The sequence below is a fragment of the Esox lucius genome, chromosome 19, assembly GCF_011004845.1.
Source record: "Esox lucius isolate fEsoLuc1 chromosome 19, fEsoLuc1.pri, whole genome shotgun sequence".
Classification (NCBI taxonomy): domain Eukaryota; kingdom Metazoa; phylum Chordata; class Actinopteri; order Esociformes; family Esocidae; genus Esox; species Esox lucius.
The window spans coordinates 18837876-18855189 of record NC_047587.1 but is presented as its reverse complement, the minus strand read 5'-3'; the positions used below and the strand labels follow the sequence as shown (position 1 = coordinate 18855189).

The 17314-nt window shown below is 42.8% G+C and overlaps 1 protein-coding gene and 1 long non-coding RNA gene across 3 annotated transcripts; one reads left to right on the top strand and one right to left on the bottom strand.

The window, feature by feature from the left end:
- Positions 1–2: 2 nt before the first annotated feature.
- On the bottom strand, positions 3–2187 carry LOC109614692. Its single transcript, XR_004574802.1, has 2 exons — positions 1841–2187; positions 3–688 (listed from the first exon to the last, which is right to left on the bottom strand). It is a non-coding gene; the product is annotated as an uncharacterized LOC109614692 (long non-coding RNA).
- ric8b (RIC8 guanine nucleotide exchange factor B) lies at positions 1507–16569 on the top strand. Of its 2 annotated transcripts, none has more exons than XM_010890338.3 (10): positions 1507–1721; positions 2393–2440; positions 2558–3178; positions 5626–5720; positions 8029–8179; positions 8851–8949; positions 9096–9240; positions 9545–9689; positions 10814–10933; positions 14555–16569. In XM_010890338.3, exons 1-10 carry the CDS (start codon positions 1638–1640, stop codon positions 14661–14663), a joined length of 1617 nt encoding a protein of 538 aa, XP_010888640.1. In that variant the 5' UTR covers positions 1507–1637; the 3' UTR covers positions 14664–16569. The 2 variants fall into 2 exon arrangements, with proteins under 2 accessions (XP_010888640.1, XP_010888641.1); XM_010890339.3 differs by having other exon boundaries at positions 1508–1721; positions 8854–8949.
- Positions 16570–17314: the final 745 nt, after the last annotated feature.

Sequence of the window (17314 nt, the reverse complement as noted above, 5' to 3'; positions counted from 1 at the left end):
AATGCTGTGCTCTCATTTATTTATTGCTTCTTCTCTCAAATTGTAACATTGGTAATAAACATGACAATGTCCTCAAGTCAATTTGTGTATGGCCTAAGAACCGTGTTCAACTGTAGTTTTCATCAGGCTATTTTCTGTACAATACAGTCCTCTCAACTCACTTGTCTGACTCATAAATGTCACTGATGATACACTGAACATGCTTTGGAGATATTGATAAATTGCAAAGGAATATTGCTCAGTATTAACATACAGTGACACATGTACTTTACTTGCAGTTTGCCTTGGAAGTATATATATATATAGCAACTTGGCTAAATATTTGGCATAATATGTCATTCCACAAATCCCTCTTCCCAAACCTAAATTTTAAGTTTGATGTTGACAAAGGGAGCCCAAATCTTTTCAAACCCTCTGAGATTACTTTTTTTCTCCAATCGCTGTTCAGCAGTGGGAAGACCTGGAACCCAGTGCGAACCCACCAGTGATTGGGCCACACTGTGGAAAGAATTGCATTTCTATAGAGAACAGTTCCTGCTGGGGTGGGGTCATCACACCTCGCTCCCGTAACCTCCGACCTCTGACTCTTTCAAGGTTTTTTATTTTTTGAACGCAGATCCCTGGTGCGGTGAGCCCATTTTCCTGGACGCCATAAAGGTTCACAACCAAGGATCTGCATGCTGGAGGCCTGTTCGGTACAATGGTAACAAATGCAATGAACAGGAGAAAAGCACTCGATCCTGAAAGACTATAGGACTGACCACAAAACAATTGATACCAGCTTAGACCAGTCTGGCCCAGTCATTGTCATTATGCGGAAGAGTGTAACTATATCATACAACTCCCTTGGCCCTTTCTCACTATGTCTAATATCATCTCCCCCTTGTCCAGCCAGGGATTAGTTAATTTTAAAAGTTGTAATTTGAAATGTATGACTTGTTGGAACCCACAGACATGTGAAAAGCTCTATTTAAAGTTCCACCATGGGTTTTCTATTCAGTTTCCAGTGCTATTATGGATTAATTGTTGCCTATGCCCCTTGACAATTAAATGCAATGAATGGATACAGCGCCTTGAACCCCCATTACAAAAAATAATATTAAGTTGTTTTTGACAGATGAAAATATTTATCATGCTTTTCCTGAAATACTTAACTGTGTCAAAGTTAAAGTTGACTTCATATATTTATGCATGGTTGCATTATTGCGTAATTTGTATCCAAACATTACAATCTAATGATGAGTATCGGAAATTCCAGGAATGTAAAGCATAGCATAGCAAATCTGACAGAACTGACATGAAATAGCCTACACCACCTGCTATAGACCTAGCATATCAATGATCATACCAAAAAATTTCGCGGTAAGTTAAAACGCCAAAGACGACAGAATCTGATTAAACAGAATCTGATTATGATACTAAAACCCTTAATATCAAGGGTTCTATTATCATTTAAGGTTTCTGTAAGATTACATGAATGTGCATGAATCCTTGACTTTGTTACGCGTCCACCTTTTCGATATGATCGTGACGTATCCGGGTGGAAGTTGAAACAAGGAAGAGGGGTGTTGCTAGTTGAAGCCTTGAAATATACCCTAACGTTGCACTTGCTGAATTGAAGTCGACATATTTAAAGAATGGATTTAAACAGTATCCTCTCCCAACTCGAGAATGGCAATGAAGAGGAAATTGAAACGCTTTTGCACCAGTACAACGGAGAGGTGGGTGGGATTCTCCTCGCTTGACGTCAACCAAAACACAGTCTACTTTAGCTAGCATACCATCTAAAAGAAATTGTAGAATCAGAGTTGCTAAAGTAAATAGTTAATACAACGAATACCTCAATCTAGAACTTGCATGTCCCCTCTCCTTGTGCATAGAATCAGCGAGTGTAAATCCATGTATTTATTTGTCCAGGAAGTTATTTGCATATTCTTACCCTCACTAGCTGAGTTGCTAGCTGGGTGGTTAGCAAACAAGCTATACTGACTGTGTAGTGTTGCTTATAGTCAACTATTAGACGGTGTCTCCAGTCTTGCTTACCAAGTATGCATGAAAACGCAGCATCATGAGTGTTTGGTCAAATCAAATTAGTTTCTGTAGAATTACATTTAGTTAACTTGCTCCCATTTAGTTCGATGTTAATATATGAGTTAGCTAACTACCTACAGTAGAGATGGTCGTTAAGTGCTGTCACTGATACCCAGAGAGACTAATGGTGAATTGGCAGGAATCGTATAATTGAGGCACTCGGGATTTGTCTGCTCAACGAGGAGCAGTAGCCTTACTGCCCATTTGTTTTCTTCATACACTGGTGGTATTGCATACAATGCACTTTTACCAAAGGCATTTGTTTTCTAATTAACTAGGTTGTGTACTGTATTTTTTTCAGAATAATGGCACATTTACCTTTGACCCAAAAGAGGAAGACATACGAAGTGTGAGTGTAATCTCTTTGGTTCATTTGATGCACTTTCACATACTGACTTTGCCACTGCTATTGTTTCTTGCTCCAGTTGTTTTGATTAACTAATCTCCTCATTCTCTCCCAATGCAGAGGTTGTGTCAGGGCCTACTGAGTGTCTTGGGGAGGCAGATTGGGCCCCGTTGCCAGAGCACCTGCCTCGAGACCCTTCGTATCCTGTCCCGGGATAAGCGTGTCCTGGGTCCTGTTGGCACCCGGGAGGGCATGCTTGTCTTGGCTGGGCTGGCTCGATTGCGAGGAGCTGAGGAGGGAGGTGACAGCCTGCAGAAGGAGGCCCAGACAGAGGAGGAAGAGAGGGTTGTGGTGGAGGCACTCAAGTGCCTGTGTAACGTGGTGTACAACAGCGCGGCGGCGCAGCAGGTGGGTGCCGATGTGCAACTGGCACGGGGTCTGTGTGCCCGCCTGCACGCCGCCCGTGCCGGGCGTCACGAGGTGGGCCTGTTCTCCCTGCGCCTGCTCTTCCTTCTCTCTGCACTGCGGCCAGATGTCCGCGGAGGCCTGCGGAGGGAGCTGCGTGCCGTGGGACTCCTCACAGAGGTGCTGGAGCACACCCTGGATGTTCGCTGGGTGGGCCCCTATGAGGCGGCCCCTCCTGACCCCCAGGCTCAGCCTATCCCCACTGAAGACAATGAGAGGGCCATGGAGGCCCTTAAAGCCCTGTTCAACCTCACGTTGTCCGACTCTAGTGATGAGGTGAGTTACACCCGCGGTCTGTTCCCCCCTGTTTTTGTTGTTGTGATGTGCACAGTATTGGGTACAGTGGCATGAGCACCTCACAGAGTATGTTACTGTATGAACGTCAGTATTTTCTATCTCGCTGCCTGTAAACATATGTTGTCAGCATTTCAGATTGAAGCAAAACAAATTTTACATCCGATGGTTTAAGGCTGTTATTTACAGCGTAACAACAAGACCCTTGGCTTGTTAATGCAAAAGGACAGCTTCCCTAACCCTTAATAGAAAGCCCTAACTAATCCTGTGCAATAGTAAGAGGTTTATCAGTTATCTGACCTCACTTAAGCCACTTGTCACCTTCAAAGCTTTCTTGATTAGTGGGGGGGGTGGGGGGTGTTAGTGAAATTATCTTTGTTACTCACCCCCCACCACAGCATTCCCTCATCATCGCGTCACTGCATGAAGCAGAGGTGCACTTAACCCTGCTTAATCAAGTATGTTAATCTGTTGGATCCAGTAGTGAATGTCAATGAGAATATGACATGCCAAAAGTGGAATTTATATTTCTTGAAATGAGAATAGTTCTTTAATTTGGCCTAGTCAGGAGAGTTGGCTCGTATTTTGTGTCAAAGTCCTATTGGTCTAAATAGGTTTTCTGCCTGAGGTCTTATCAAATGAATTTCCTCACTGTCTGCCTTCTCTCCTTCATTTTCTCTGGCCTAATTTTGAAAAAGTTCGAAGGTACTAGAGGTGAAGAGCGTGAACATTCAACATTGTGCTTGTATGAAATTAGACTGTCTGTCTGTCTTTCTCCCCTTTTGCTTCATCATGCAAATTACTTATGTATTTGTAGAAGTATCCAAACAATTAAAGTTAGTTGAGCAAGATGTTTTATTTATTAATGAATGAAAAGTAGCTAATTGTATTTAAGCGTACAGTTCTTTTTTTGGACAAAATAAAAGTGGATTTGAGTTGGGCTGTGCGGTAATTGGATAAATATTGTCAGTTTTTTTAGTAATTCAGTAATAAAACTCTAATGTTTGATATTGCAAATTTTGCTTTGTGCGTATCTGATACAAACTGCTTTTGCAAGCTTCATCCAGTATGCATGCTCGTATAGTCCGATTTTAAAACGTGAGCAGACAACTAGAGGGCATAAGTTCATACCCATTAGCAGCTCCCCTACTAGCTTTCATAGCTACAGTCCGGTATGTAACTTTCTTCTAGGGATTTGCATTTATTGACGCATTGATTGTGGCATTTTGGCCGTGTGGGACCCCAAAAAACTGTCACTTAAATTGACGAACATAAACCACAAACACATGTGATGGATCGCATGTCATAAAAACGACTTAGAATTCTTATTTCTTGAATGTCATGATATATTGTCGTATGGACAAATATCGAGATTGGGAATGTAATAGTAGTTACAAAAGTTCAGGATTGTTTATAAATGTAAAAAATATTTCAGGGGCAAAAATTAATACAGACATGTACTCGAATACTACATTTTTGGCCTACCACTTCTGTAATATGGAGCTGGTTTTGGTTTTTTAAATGTGAGAAAGAGCAGGAAAAAACCACCAGCTAGATTTCCCGAAAGTACAGACGAAGGCTGGTACCACCAACAATTCTTCTCATCTGAAACATTTTCATCCTGTGGAGGACACCGACAGCATGACTCGGCGTGCAGCTGAGCACTTCTGTTCGTCCAAAACAAACAACTATAATAGGAGTATTTAAAAAAGAGACTGTTTTGTTTTATAAAGTATATTTTAAGATTATCATGACGACAGATACAAATACATATATCGTCATTAATATTATGTCGCTGAAAAATCTTGAATATATTGCCTAGCCCTAATTTGAAGGCAGTTGGTCAGATTTTATAACTTCTCCATGGTATGAAACATGAGTGTGCACTACAAGTCAGCAACTGTGATGGGAAAGATTGTATACCACTAGCCTCCTAACAAATCAACTAACTCTCTAACTCTTGATAACTATTGGCTTCTGGGTCACAGAGTAGAGAGGCTGGATGGATGTTGGTGGTAAGTTCCTGGATGTTAATGGTAGGGGCTGATTTCCCTTGCCTCTCGCCAGTGTAGCTGAAGTCTTGATGAGTCCTTCCTATTCCACATTCACCTTGCATGCTCATTTGAATGGAATTGAAAGCCTGATAGGTCTGACGGACGCTTGCCACTTCCAGGTTTTGGAAATCCAGCGTTCCGTGAATACTTCCTCAATCTCCATAGTGACAGTCTCTCTCTACATGTTTATTATAAGAGCTGCTATGACCAATGTCTTCCTATGTTTTCTTGAGATTTGTAGTATTTTGACACTGCCTCTTCATGCTTTTTCAGCTACTTATTTCATTCTGCTCACCCCGACCTGCTTAGACCCTGCCCTCCTTTTGTTCCAATTGTCCTTGAGGATCATACTGTTGTACGTCCTTCATTTAATAGGATGGTGACCACCAGCTCCGTCTCATCACTGCCATCATGCGCCATGTATTGATGCTAAAGACTCAAACGGAGGACAAAACAGAGGAGGCACACAGGTTAGACACCCATCTCCTCTCTGCTAAATCTGAGTACGCATTCCTTTTGTGCTAATTAGGCTAGCTAATCACCATTAAATGATTAGTCTAGTGGGATAGCATCCAGCTGATTAGAAAGTTTACCACAGCTTAAGGCTGTTCTTGGGATCCAGCCCATATGATGTGGTATATTTGTTAAATTACCTTAATCCTTTTTTGCTACATTATAAACTGGTCAGTTTGGATCCTGAATGGCAGTGCTTCTGAATTCTTCTCCGAGGTGTAAACAGGATAGCTTTTTGTCCTGCATGCTGATTGGCTGAAAGCTGTGCCATCCCTTTTAACCGTAAACACATTTGCACACACTCAGAATGGTATAATGATGCTGGTAGTGGAAGACAACAAATTGGAACAGAATATACAGAGTCTATACAATGTTGATATAGAGTTATGTACAGTGGAGTGAAAAGTATATAGTTAATAGACACGGATAGCCAGTTTATGTATACATTAGCAGTTCAAGTGTATATAGTGCTACTGTATTTGGATGCAGGATGTTATTGGGTCAGTATAATGCAGCTTTCGAGCCAACAGTTTGGAAGTGGCTCACCACGAGCATAGTCTCAGTGGGACAGGCGACTGGTTCCTGAGAAAACCGATAACATGTCCGCCTGCCTAACCCCTCCCGAGGGATAACGTTTTGGAACAGTGGGTGGCTGGGTTGTGGAGGGTCAGCAGTGATCTTGCCTGCAGGCCACCTTGCCCTGGAGTCGTGTAGGACCTGGATGGAGGGCAGCTGGTGAGCCTTTCTATGGACCGTGCAATTTGTTGCAGTTAACCTCTGCCATACCTAAAGCAGACTGTGATGGTGGACAGGCGTTTGGACTCTAAAATTGATGGGAAAAGCCTGATCAGGAAACACTGAGATATGTATTTTTTTTTATCGCTTGTGATCTTATCCATGTTGAGTTCCAGGCTATTTTGCCTGCACCAGGCATCTAGTTGGTCCACATCTCTATGCTATATGGACTCGTCACTTTCAGTGCCAGGACCAACCACACATCCTTGAAGCACTCCTGTACTGAGGAAAAAAAGACTTCAAAACACTAAATATTGTGTCCTGTCATTCTGGAAGTCATTGACTTGAACTGACAAATGGAGCTGGGCACATTCAGCTGGGAGAGCTTATCTTATGTAGTTCAAGGATTATGGTGTTGAACACAGATAAAGTCCACAAGCTGTAACCTTGTATTACTCTTGCTTTTCATGGTGTTGAAGGATGTAATGGTATCCCATGTTGATAGAGTTGTCTGCAGACTAGTTGCTCTGTAGGCAAACTGCAGTGGGTCAAGGTAGGTATCTAATGTTTTTGGTATGCAACAGGAATAAGCACTGAAATGTTTTCCTGATGACCAAGGTGAGGGCTAGAGGTCTATATTCAGGTCTGTGTCAGAAGCTAACCCTTGAGGATAATTGTCTGACAGTTGTTTTTGAGAAGGGTAAAAACTTCTAATTATATTGGTAACTGTTATAATAGTATTACACTTTGTCATCCATAGTTCATGGGAATGGATGACAAAGTTTTCTTTACAAAGATATGCAAGAATGTGAAGAATGTTGGTTGGAGTGGAAATTAAAGGATGTCATGTAAAAGTGATTGATGATATGCCACTTTGCCCAATGGATTCTGTTGTGTCTCTCTGGTCACAGGGGTTCAGCCCATTGTCCAAACTCCAGAGTGGACTTTTTTTCTTTGTCTGTTTAGACTGATGGAATGTCCCGTGGTCTTGGCACAAAGACAACATTAGGAAGCTACAACTACCCTAAGTTTTTTCGTGATAGTCTAAGGTTGACCCCTGAAAAACAAGCAACAAAGCAACTAGTATTTAAAAATGTGTAATCATACAAAACAATTACATGTAGTATTAAAGGTGCACTCCGATCACATGATTATCAGTTGAAAATCTCTTTCCGACGATAAAAAACCTTGTTGTTGGGATTTTCAGTGCCGTGGGCAATCATTGGTTTAGAAGACAATATTTATTAGAACTGATTCTAGCCTATCAAAACATTATGATACTTGCCCCCGCCCCTCCCAAACAACCTGATGCATACTGAACACTATTTGGATTTTGGTTATGATAAAAAGGTGAAGTCACCTTTAGACAAGGTGAGATTAGAGAGGAGTTTGCACATTTCAGTGGGGATGTTTGTGTTATCGGAGTGCACCTTTAAGGACGTTCTGATATTCATCATGTGGTAAAATTTCCTGCAACCTGAAACAAATGAGTTAACCGTTGTACTCTTGCTCTCTTCCCCCTCCTCCAAGCCACGCTATCAACCTGCTGAGCAACCTGCCTGTGTCTTGTCTGGATGTGTTAATTAACGTGCCTGTCCAGGGCGGGCAGGAGGAGTACCATGGTAAGAACATGGAGGCTGTGCAGGTGCTGCTGGACTTCATGGAGAAGAGGATCGACAAGGTAAGAAAAGGGGGACCACAGTGTTTGGGTCTTCTGCATAAATCAAGTTCTCACTAAATCTCTCACTGTGACCTCGATGTGGGTGGAAGTGAGCCTTTTTACTTCAGCGGATCTGACACTTTTTTTCGATTTGTCGGACTGCACGGAACCATGGACCTTCAAACCATGTTGCTTTATGTGATCAAGATTTAAATGTCTGTCCGTTGATGACTCTGATCACCTCAAGATGATTCTTGAGGTGATCAATTTAAGCAATGAGCACACTCCGTAATCTTGGTTGCTGCCACCTCAAACCTTCAATTCCTGTTTTGGTGCATTTTTGCCTTCAGTCTAGTCTTCAGCAAGTGAAACTCATGCTTAATTGGGTTCAGGTCAAGACAGGTGTTTAACTTGGCCAGCAAAGAATGTTCTAGGTTTTCCCCCTCAAATTCTCTTTAGTTGCTTTAGCCGTATGTTTTGGGGTCATTGCCCTGCTGTATAGTGAAGTGTTTTATCATGAGTTGTGCCATTTGGATACTTCAGAATTCATCCTGCTGCTCTCAAAACTCAAATCATTAATGAAACATGTATGAAGTAGATCAGGAGTCTTCACCCACACAATCCAACTGCTACAGTGTGGGCACGCCTGTCATCACACACCATGTGTGTGTGTGTGTGTGTCTCAATCCAAGCAGGGTGCCAACTTCAAAGAGGGGCTGACCCCAGTGCTAAGCCTGCTGACCGAGGGCTCCAGGCACCACAGGGAGATCCGCAGATACATCAAGAAACAGGTGGAGAATTGGCGCTCGAGGGGCCTACACATTATCCTGTTCCTGTCTTGATGACGTAACAAAGTTTACTCTGGTTACCGGTATGGTGTGCCAGGGCGTTACCTTTCACCGTGGCTCTGACCCCTCCACTGACTGTGTCTCTCCAGGTGCTGCCCCCTCTGAAGGAGGTCAAGGTTAGGCCGGAGATTGGGTCCACTGTCAGGAACAAGCTAGTGCGCCTCATGACCCATGTGGACATGGGGGTGAAGCAGAGCGCTGCCGAGTTCCTCTTTGTCCTCTGTAAAGAGAGCGGTGAGAGACTCAGATTTATTAGGTTGTTTTGAGTTCATAGCATACTGACAGTTTATTGCCCGTGTACAGTACAGTGTGCAGCCCGTGTACAGTACAGTGTGCAGCCCGTGTACAGTACAGTGTGCAGCCCGTGTACAGTACAGTGTGCAGCCATTGAGCAGCCCGTGTACAGTACAGTGTGCAGCCCGTGTACAGTACAGTGTGCAGCCCGTGTACTGTACAGTGCGCAGCCCGTGTACTGTACAGTGCGCAGCCCGTGTACAGTACAGTGTGTTGTCCTGACCCCCGGCCCTCATTCCTGCAGTGGACAACCTGTTGAAGTACACGGGCTATGGAAACGCAGCGGGGCTGCTGGTGGCACGGGGCCTTTTGGCAGGAGGGCGAGGGGAGACGCAGTACTCAGAAGACGAAGACTCGGACACAGAGGAATACAAATCGGCTAAACCCTAGTGAGTAGGCAGGAGCTTTGAAGGCAGTGTTTGAACTGTTGAAGGTCACTTAGCAATAACACAAAATCAGGTTATTTGTAAAAAACTAATATTAAACACTCAAATTGAGTTAGACACACTAACAAGAAAGGAAAAACTAGGCAAGCTGAGTTCAGCTGGCCCACGGGTAGAAGTAACTGTGGTGAGCCAGGGACGGTGCTTGAAGAGCTCCTGTTAATTTACGCAAATTGTATTTGCAAGCTGTGTTACTGTTCCATAGTAGTGGGTTTTTGCCAACCCACTCTCTTCCTTTTGCCTACATATACCACGGGTTCACACAGTGTTGTGCTATGCATACGCCAAAGTCCTTTTTTGCGTGCAGTTGAGACGCGATCTCCTGCCATTAATAATAATGGTCAATAAAATAGTTTCATTGACACGCACCAACTGAAACCTATTTGACGTCACCATCATCGAGGCACGGATTTCCTGAAGATTGACTGACTAATCGTAGATTGACTTTTTTCTTGAAAGAACGTCAAAGGGTAAAGAAACTTTAATATTGCATTTATTCACCATAGTTCTTAATGGGAGGAGATTGCGTCTGCACTGCACGCAAAAAAGGACTTTGGCGTATGCATAGCACGAAAGTGTGAACCGTGTTATATGTACGCAAAGGGAAGAGAGTGGGTTGGTTTTTGCTTGGCATCTGTAAAGGCCTGTAAACAGGACAGAATTGATGAAATTCCTGTCTCTGCAGACAGTTCAGTGAGTGAGTCAGATTTGCTCTTCTTGGATGGCATTTATATAATTGTTACATGATTGTTTTACATAATTTATAATTTTATTATCAATAACATTACCCCTTTTTTGGGCTAGATAATTGATTTAAAAGATTATCACTTATTTAACTCTCAGTACATCAAGGCATGACTTTCAGTTTTCAAACTACTATTTTGACAAGTGCTTATTTGTTTATCTAGGGGATTGTTTGTGTATAGACCAGTGGCAGGGGAATCATTGGGTCAAGGGGTGTGACAGAAATTCAGTGCCACTCTCTGGCCTACCTTTTAGGACAGCCAAGCAATGGATCGTGTTAATAAGTCTTCCCTCTGCCTAACCTGTTGTCCATCTGTGCGTCTCAGCATCAACCCCATCACAGGCCACGTGGAGGAGCCCATGCCAAACCCCATAGAAGAGATGACTGAGGAACAGAAAGAGTACGAGGCCCAGAAACTAGTCAACATGTTTGACAAATTATCAAGGTAAGCCAGTCACCGAGCCACCTCATGTATGAATGCAACAACAACTGAGTTTACCAGCGTTGGATTTCTATTCTAGTAAAATCATTGTAACCCTCAATGTCAGATGATTAACCTTTCTGCATTATACTACTGTGTATCCTGTGTGAATGGTCCCCCGTGGCTTATTATTTGTGTCCCCCCCCCCAAAACCTGGACGTCTGCTGTCTTCATTCACACTGACCTTTCCTCAGTGAGTAGCACCTAGCGCCACTCGGAGAACGATGCTGATGCGAGACTGAGCGACACTGAGTGCGCTCCCTGCCAACCAGTTCATTAGACGAAGAATCTCCTGCCGTTAGCCCCGGTGCTCAATTAGACCCTGTCCTTAGAGCCGGGTCCGCCGCTGCATTCAGCCGGAGTCAATGGAAGCCTTCGCCGTCGGCACGCCGCGGCTGCATCATTACCAGCATGCCATTAATTAGCCCCCTAATTGGCCCACACAGTGGGGTCGGCGGCCCTCGGCTCCTTTCTACTCTTTTATGTGGAGCTTTATGTCAGGGTTGTTAATAATCTATACGTGGCCACGTCCCTTTATTCCCCATTCAGTCCAGGAGCCAAACATTGTGCCCTAACTGACAGGCCGGTGGGACTGAGACATAGGCCCGGTTAGAGACGACGCCTTGGTGTGGCTGTTAACACGTTAACAGACAGTAGAAGGGCTGACATGGTCATTGTTCAGCCACAGACAGGGGGTTGAGTCCTAATGAGACGCGTGTGCCTGTGTTGAAGAGGCGGATTCCTTTCTTCTGGGGACAGTTCCATTTCGTGTGTGTGTGTGTGTGTGTGTGTGTGTGTGTGTGTGTGTGTGTGTGTGTGTGTGTGTGTGTGTGTGTGTGTGTGTGTGTGTGTGTGTGTGTGTGTGTGTGTGTGTGTGTGTGTGTGTCGACACAAGCTGCTGCTCAAATAGCTCCCCATGTAGTGCACTGCGTCTGACAAGTGAAGGGGGACAGACAGGGTGCCATTTGGGCAGAGCCGGCGCTGCCCACCTCCCCAACATGTGGCCTCTCAGGAGACGTCTCAGAGCCACACAGGAATCTGTTCTCCCTTTTCTGCTTAACTGCTCCTCTAATTAGCGCCACCTCTGAAACTACCGCCCTCCGCATGGACACGCAGTTACACCTGCTGGAACCTCCGTCCACACTGGGAAGTAGGACAGGGAGTTCAGTGGTAGAGTGGACAACTGTTTAGAAGTGTTATTGGTGAGTGGGTGTGGTTTTTGTTTCCTGGTTACTCGTTTGTTTCCTAGTAACAGGGTGAAAAACCATACAGCTCATCTTTCACATTGGTGTGTTGGTTTGGCTTGTGACAGATGGATGACAGTGGGGCTCGTCTGTCTGAAGCCTTCTGTCAAAACTTACGGAAGTGTTCATTGAAGCAGTCTGGTTGTGTTGAACTGTCGTCCTGCGTCCGTCTAAAGCAGTTTAAGCCTCTAAGGTGTCTGTGAACATAACTGCAGCCTGCTCACCCTCCGTATCCTGACCTTTTGTGGTCTTCTTGGATAATAGTCGATAGTTTCATGACGCATGTATGACAGGACGTGGCACTGTGGGGCATGTCCATGTGTGGTCTTCAGGACCCGGCCTAGTCTACATGTGTATATGTCATCTGTATTCAGTGCTTGTCATTGAAAGGACATTTGATAAGATCTTCAAATTTCCTTAGTGCCATGTTCATACCGCTCATTGGTGGCTCACCTCCAAACACCAAAGATGTTTTTTTGTCATTACAACCTTACTCGGTTGTTGTTGGTAGGAGCCAGGAATGAAGAATGAAATGTTCATTTGTGTTTAAATCGTGCAAATGAATGCAAATGAGGCCTTGGGTTTAAGACTTTGATTGGCTAATTCTGTGATGCTGGTGGCCCACAGTGCAGATATAATTGGATTAGGATAGAGAGCCCGGCTTGGCTTTGAGGAGATTAGACGGAGCACTGATCCTGTAATTAAACTGACCCACTGTGGGGCGGGGGCGGGGGTCATCCAGGGTTTTGAGTGCTGGATGGAAGAGAAAGATGTTCCTCTTCAGAAGGTGCAGAATACTTGAGGTGGCATTCAAAGTGTAACAGGTGGATTTTGGTCTACCAAATTAAACAGTGTTGGATACTTTACATTATTTATGTTGGAGAGGAAATTGCTTTTCTTTCCCCACACATCTTTTCTTCCAATTTATCAAATTAATGACTATGGCCTTAGCATAACAGGTCCCTTTGGGTTTGGTGACTTGAAGATGGGGACATGATGTTGTGCAAAGATATTAATCTTAGCCTCAGAGGTCCAGGGCCCAGTTTTTCAGATGCAATCAGATCGGATTGGATCAATTCTTGAAAATGTGTTCAAAAGAACAAAACGGTTGTTGAAATTGGATTAGGTCACATAATCACGGGAACAGCTGTCAATATCAAACAAAAATAATGTATTTAATTTATCACTGTGTTATTTACAATGACACAATCATCAGAGATGAACCAGTCATTGAGGAAGACGGGGGATCCTCATTGATAGAGACAGTAGTTATTGTCATAGGAGCTCAGAAAAGATGCCTATAAATCACTAGAAACGAGAAACTGAATGAGCAGAAGTACAGATTAATCTGGCAGAGGAACAAAACACTTACCCAACTACAGCAAACCAAAGCCAGATGTGATATCTACCTCCTAAAAGCAGGCCTTCAAAAAGCTGGTCTGTCCACGAATGAAGAACTCTGGATGTTCCTTATTTTGTTAACTATTGGACATTTCCGCCTTTTTATGATATAAAGAAACGTGTTCAAAATATTCACAATGTATTTCTGAATAATGTATGTTTGTTTTTATTTATTTGTTGGGGGTCAGAAGAGGGTTCTAACTGTTGAAAGAAATTTTAAATGGAAGAGGATCTTTGTATTGTTTTTTTTGTGCTGTTGTCTGTCTCTTCAAATAAAAACACTTGAAGTGACCCCATGATGGCTATTCTACCTTTTGTTTTTTTTACATAGCTAGTGGCCTACATTGTGATATTTTGTCTCATTTAGAGCACTGATAATCCGGATTTGGTAATCTTTGAAAAGTTTGTATCTGGATCAAGGTGATCCAATCCAATGTTGCTTTAAAAAATCTGCACAAAAGATCCAAATCCAGATCATTCTGATCCAGATTAAACTTTTGAAACAACTGGGCCCAGACCACAAGTTTCATGTTCTACCTGATTATTAATTTAATCTCTGGTCTAAATCAAAGAACAATGGAGGGGGAAAAAAGCTGTGTAACCGGCTTGGAAGTCCAGATTTGAGTTTAAGGGCTGTTATAAACTTGTGAAATGCCCACATCTCCTATGCACTCTGCAGGGATTGTGGTCGGGACTTGGGCCGAAAGTACCCCCTCTGAGTAGTCGTTTTCTGTAGATTTCCATCTGTTAGTTGTGAATATTTCAGTCGTATTCGTATGATCCTGCAGATAAGCATGTTTCAAACACAGCTTTCCAGTCTATGGTCACATTTATTTTGAAGAACCAGTTTTGCCAGTCCCAGTTATTTTCTTTCAGTTTGATGCCTAGCGAATGTGGCCCCCCTTGTGATGATGTTTGTGTGTGGCTTTGTGCTCCACAGGCAGGAGCTGATTAGGCCCATGGGGGTGAGAAAGGATGGCACTCTGGCACCCCTGGAGGAGGCTCTGCACCAGGCCGCACCAGACAGCTGCAGTTCAGACTCAGACTAGAGCCACGACTATTCAGACCGGTGCCGGTACACCCGCCGTAGGCTGTGTCCCCCCGCAGATGTCCCCTCCCTCACTCCACGCCTGTCTGTCAGAGACTTAAGGGGTGTTCCTGAACCCCAGCCTTTCCTCATAGGCTGTTGTGTACTATAAAGCTGACTTGATGAAAGAAAGAAACAAAGCTTACTTAAGGCTGACTCAATCGGACCTAGGAAAGAACAGGGTTAGCACAAGCTCCAAATGCCATTGTTGCTTCTTTCATGTTTTGATTTTATTGGATGTACCATTTCTCAGCTCACACCTCCCATTTGATTGGATGGAAGATGGCTCTTGAACATATATTACTGTATGCTGTATAGATGCAAATCACTAAAAGCATGGTTGCTGGTGTGGACTTTGACCAAACCGTCATTGTGTTTAGAAAAGAAAAAGTCATTCCTATACAATTACATAAATTTTGTTTTGTATATGATCTGTTACATGGTTGTGTGCACAAGAATGAGTCACAATTGTATTTATAAGTAACCAAGTGCTACGATGAGTAGTTTTCCATCGGGAATGTCTGTGAAGTGAAGTATCACAAATGAAGTGGTTAGCAATTTAGCGGCTAGTTGGATATGTGCTTCAGAAACAGCCAAGGAACACTTTAAAAAGATCACAGCTGTTTACTCTTTGAAACCTTAGATGTTGCAATTTCTTTTGTCTTTTCCATATATCTTTATAAGTACTCTTAAGACTAAGGAAGAGTAAAAGTTAAAGGAAAAACTGCAACTTTTCTTGTTGTTGGCGTTTAGTATATGAATGCTTTTTGCCTTACCTCTGGACATTCAACAATGTATATTTTATGAAAATGACTTTCCTAAATAGAACTTTCATGCCAATTCTGCATGATGTTAAAATTATAGTACACAATCGGTATGCTTTTTCTGTTTTGAAGACTCAGTTGATTTCATATATGTCACCTACATATATGTCAGCAATAAGGTCCTAGGTGGTGTGGTCTGTGGCCAATATATATCATGTCCAAAGGCAGTTCATAACCATGACCCAACACAGAATACCATTAGCTATATACCAACTGGTTTACAACATAATAAAAAGTCTGTCCATTTGGTGCTCATTTAATGAAGTTATTAAAGGTTCTACAGCAGTAAATTCACTGCAGATTGATTTAGGGTCTGGGGTTGGTTTGCGTCATTGCACTGTAGTGACTCCTTTTGGTAGATAAAGCATCTGCAGGCTCAGTCGTAGTCGTAGTTCTTGGCCTATGAATACGCTATTCTTCAAATGCGCATTTACTGGCAACTGGCTTTTTTCATAGGCCTATCTGACAAACTTATTCACAATGGTAGGGGACCAGCTGAGCAGATAATTATATCCAGTAACATAATCCTCTATAAGCCAATTCAAACACTTTTACTAAAGCTTCCATACAACAGCTCCACTAGTGTGTTGTTACGGTCAAACTATAGAATCACTAGAAATGTATTGGAATAATTCTCTCACAGAAATGTGTCCAATTATTGAATCTTTTTCACCACTTTGAGTTTGAATACACCATGGGGCTGGCATTTGATCTCTGACAGTGGGGTCTTTCATTGTGATTTTCTGTTGAGAAGAAGGCTGCAGTCATCACCTTGCAAATGCATATATAGAATTCCATTTTATTCAGCCTTTAGTACTAAATCATAGCTTATCAATTTATTAACCTACCCTTTTATATCTATGTTGTCAATCTATTAGTGACATTGTAGTGATCCTAGCTAGACCATGTTACAATCTACCTAAAGTGTGTGAGCCTTAGTAGCCTACATGCATTGTACCCAGTAGACCTGGGTTGACCATCCGCATTCTTTGTTTGCCACTTGTGGGTTAATAAAGCCTACAGCGTTATCATTTTCTTCTAGTCCATAGTCCTCCAGTGGTGAATGACATTTGGCTGTGTGTAGCCTGTTAGCGTACCTTATGGTATAGGAGTGTTAGAGTCTGGAACGTGGGTCAGCATCACTGTTATGGTCTTGGCCTCACACTCCATTTGTCAAGGTAAGTACAAATCGTGATATGAAAAAAAGATAATGGCTGTACTTACAGCATCTTGTGAAGATGAGAAGCCAATCAGACCTTTTGTTTTCTCAGAGGATAAGGAATTAACCTTTCAAGAGTGGCTGTTATATTTAGAATTTTTAACATAGTCCTGGAAAAATAGTGCCAGACACTTAAAAAAAAAACGTTTGGCAAATCAAGCTTCCCTCACGGGTAGAATGGGACAGTTACTGCACAAGTTTGAGAGGGTCTTTTAGGGGTGACTAATGCAGAGAGGTGGGTCATAGGTCATGGCCATCTACGTGCATGTCCATACCCAAAGAGAAGCAGCTGTGCATCATGGGTTCCCTTAATAAATGAACAAGACGTAAGATAAGGTTGTTGATTTTTTGTGTTATGTATACCCTTGCCGGAGATTTGTTGGCAGAATTTTCCTTTGCCAAAATACTGTCTAGAGAAAAAGAAACAATGCTATATTGACAGAATATGTATCAATGAGATGCCTGATTAAGAAATCTCAATTCAAAATCTTGTCATTGTTGCTGCTAGTCAATGAAACATCACACGCAAAATAACACATTGACCATGGGTCATTAAAACAAGCAATTGGA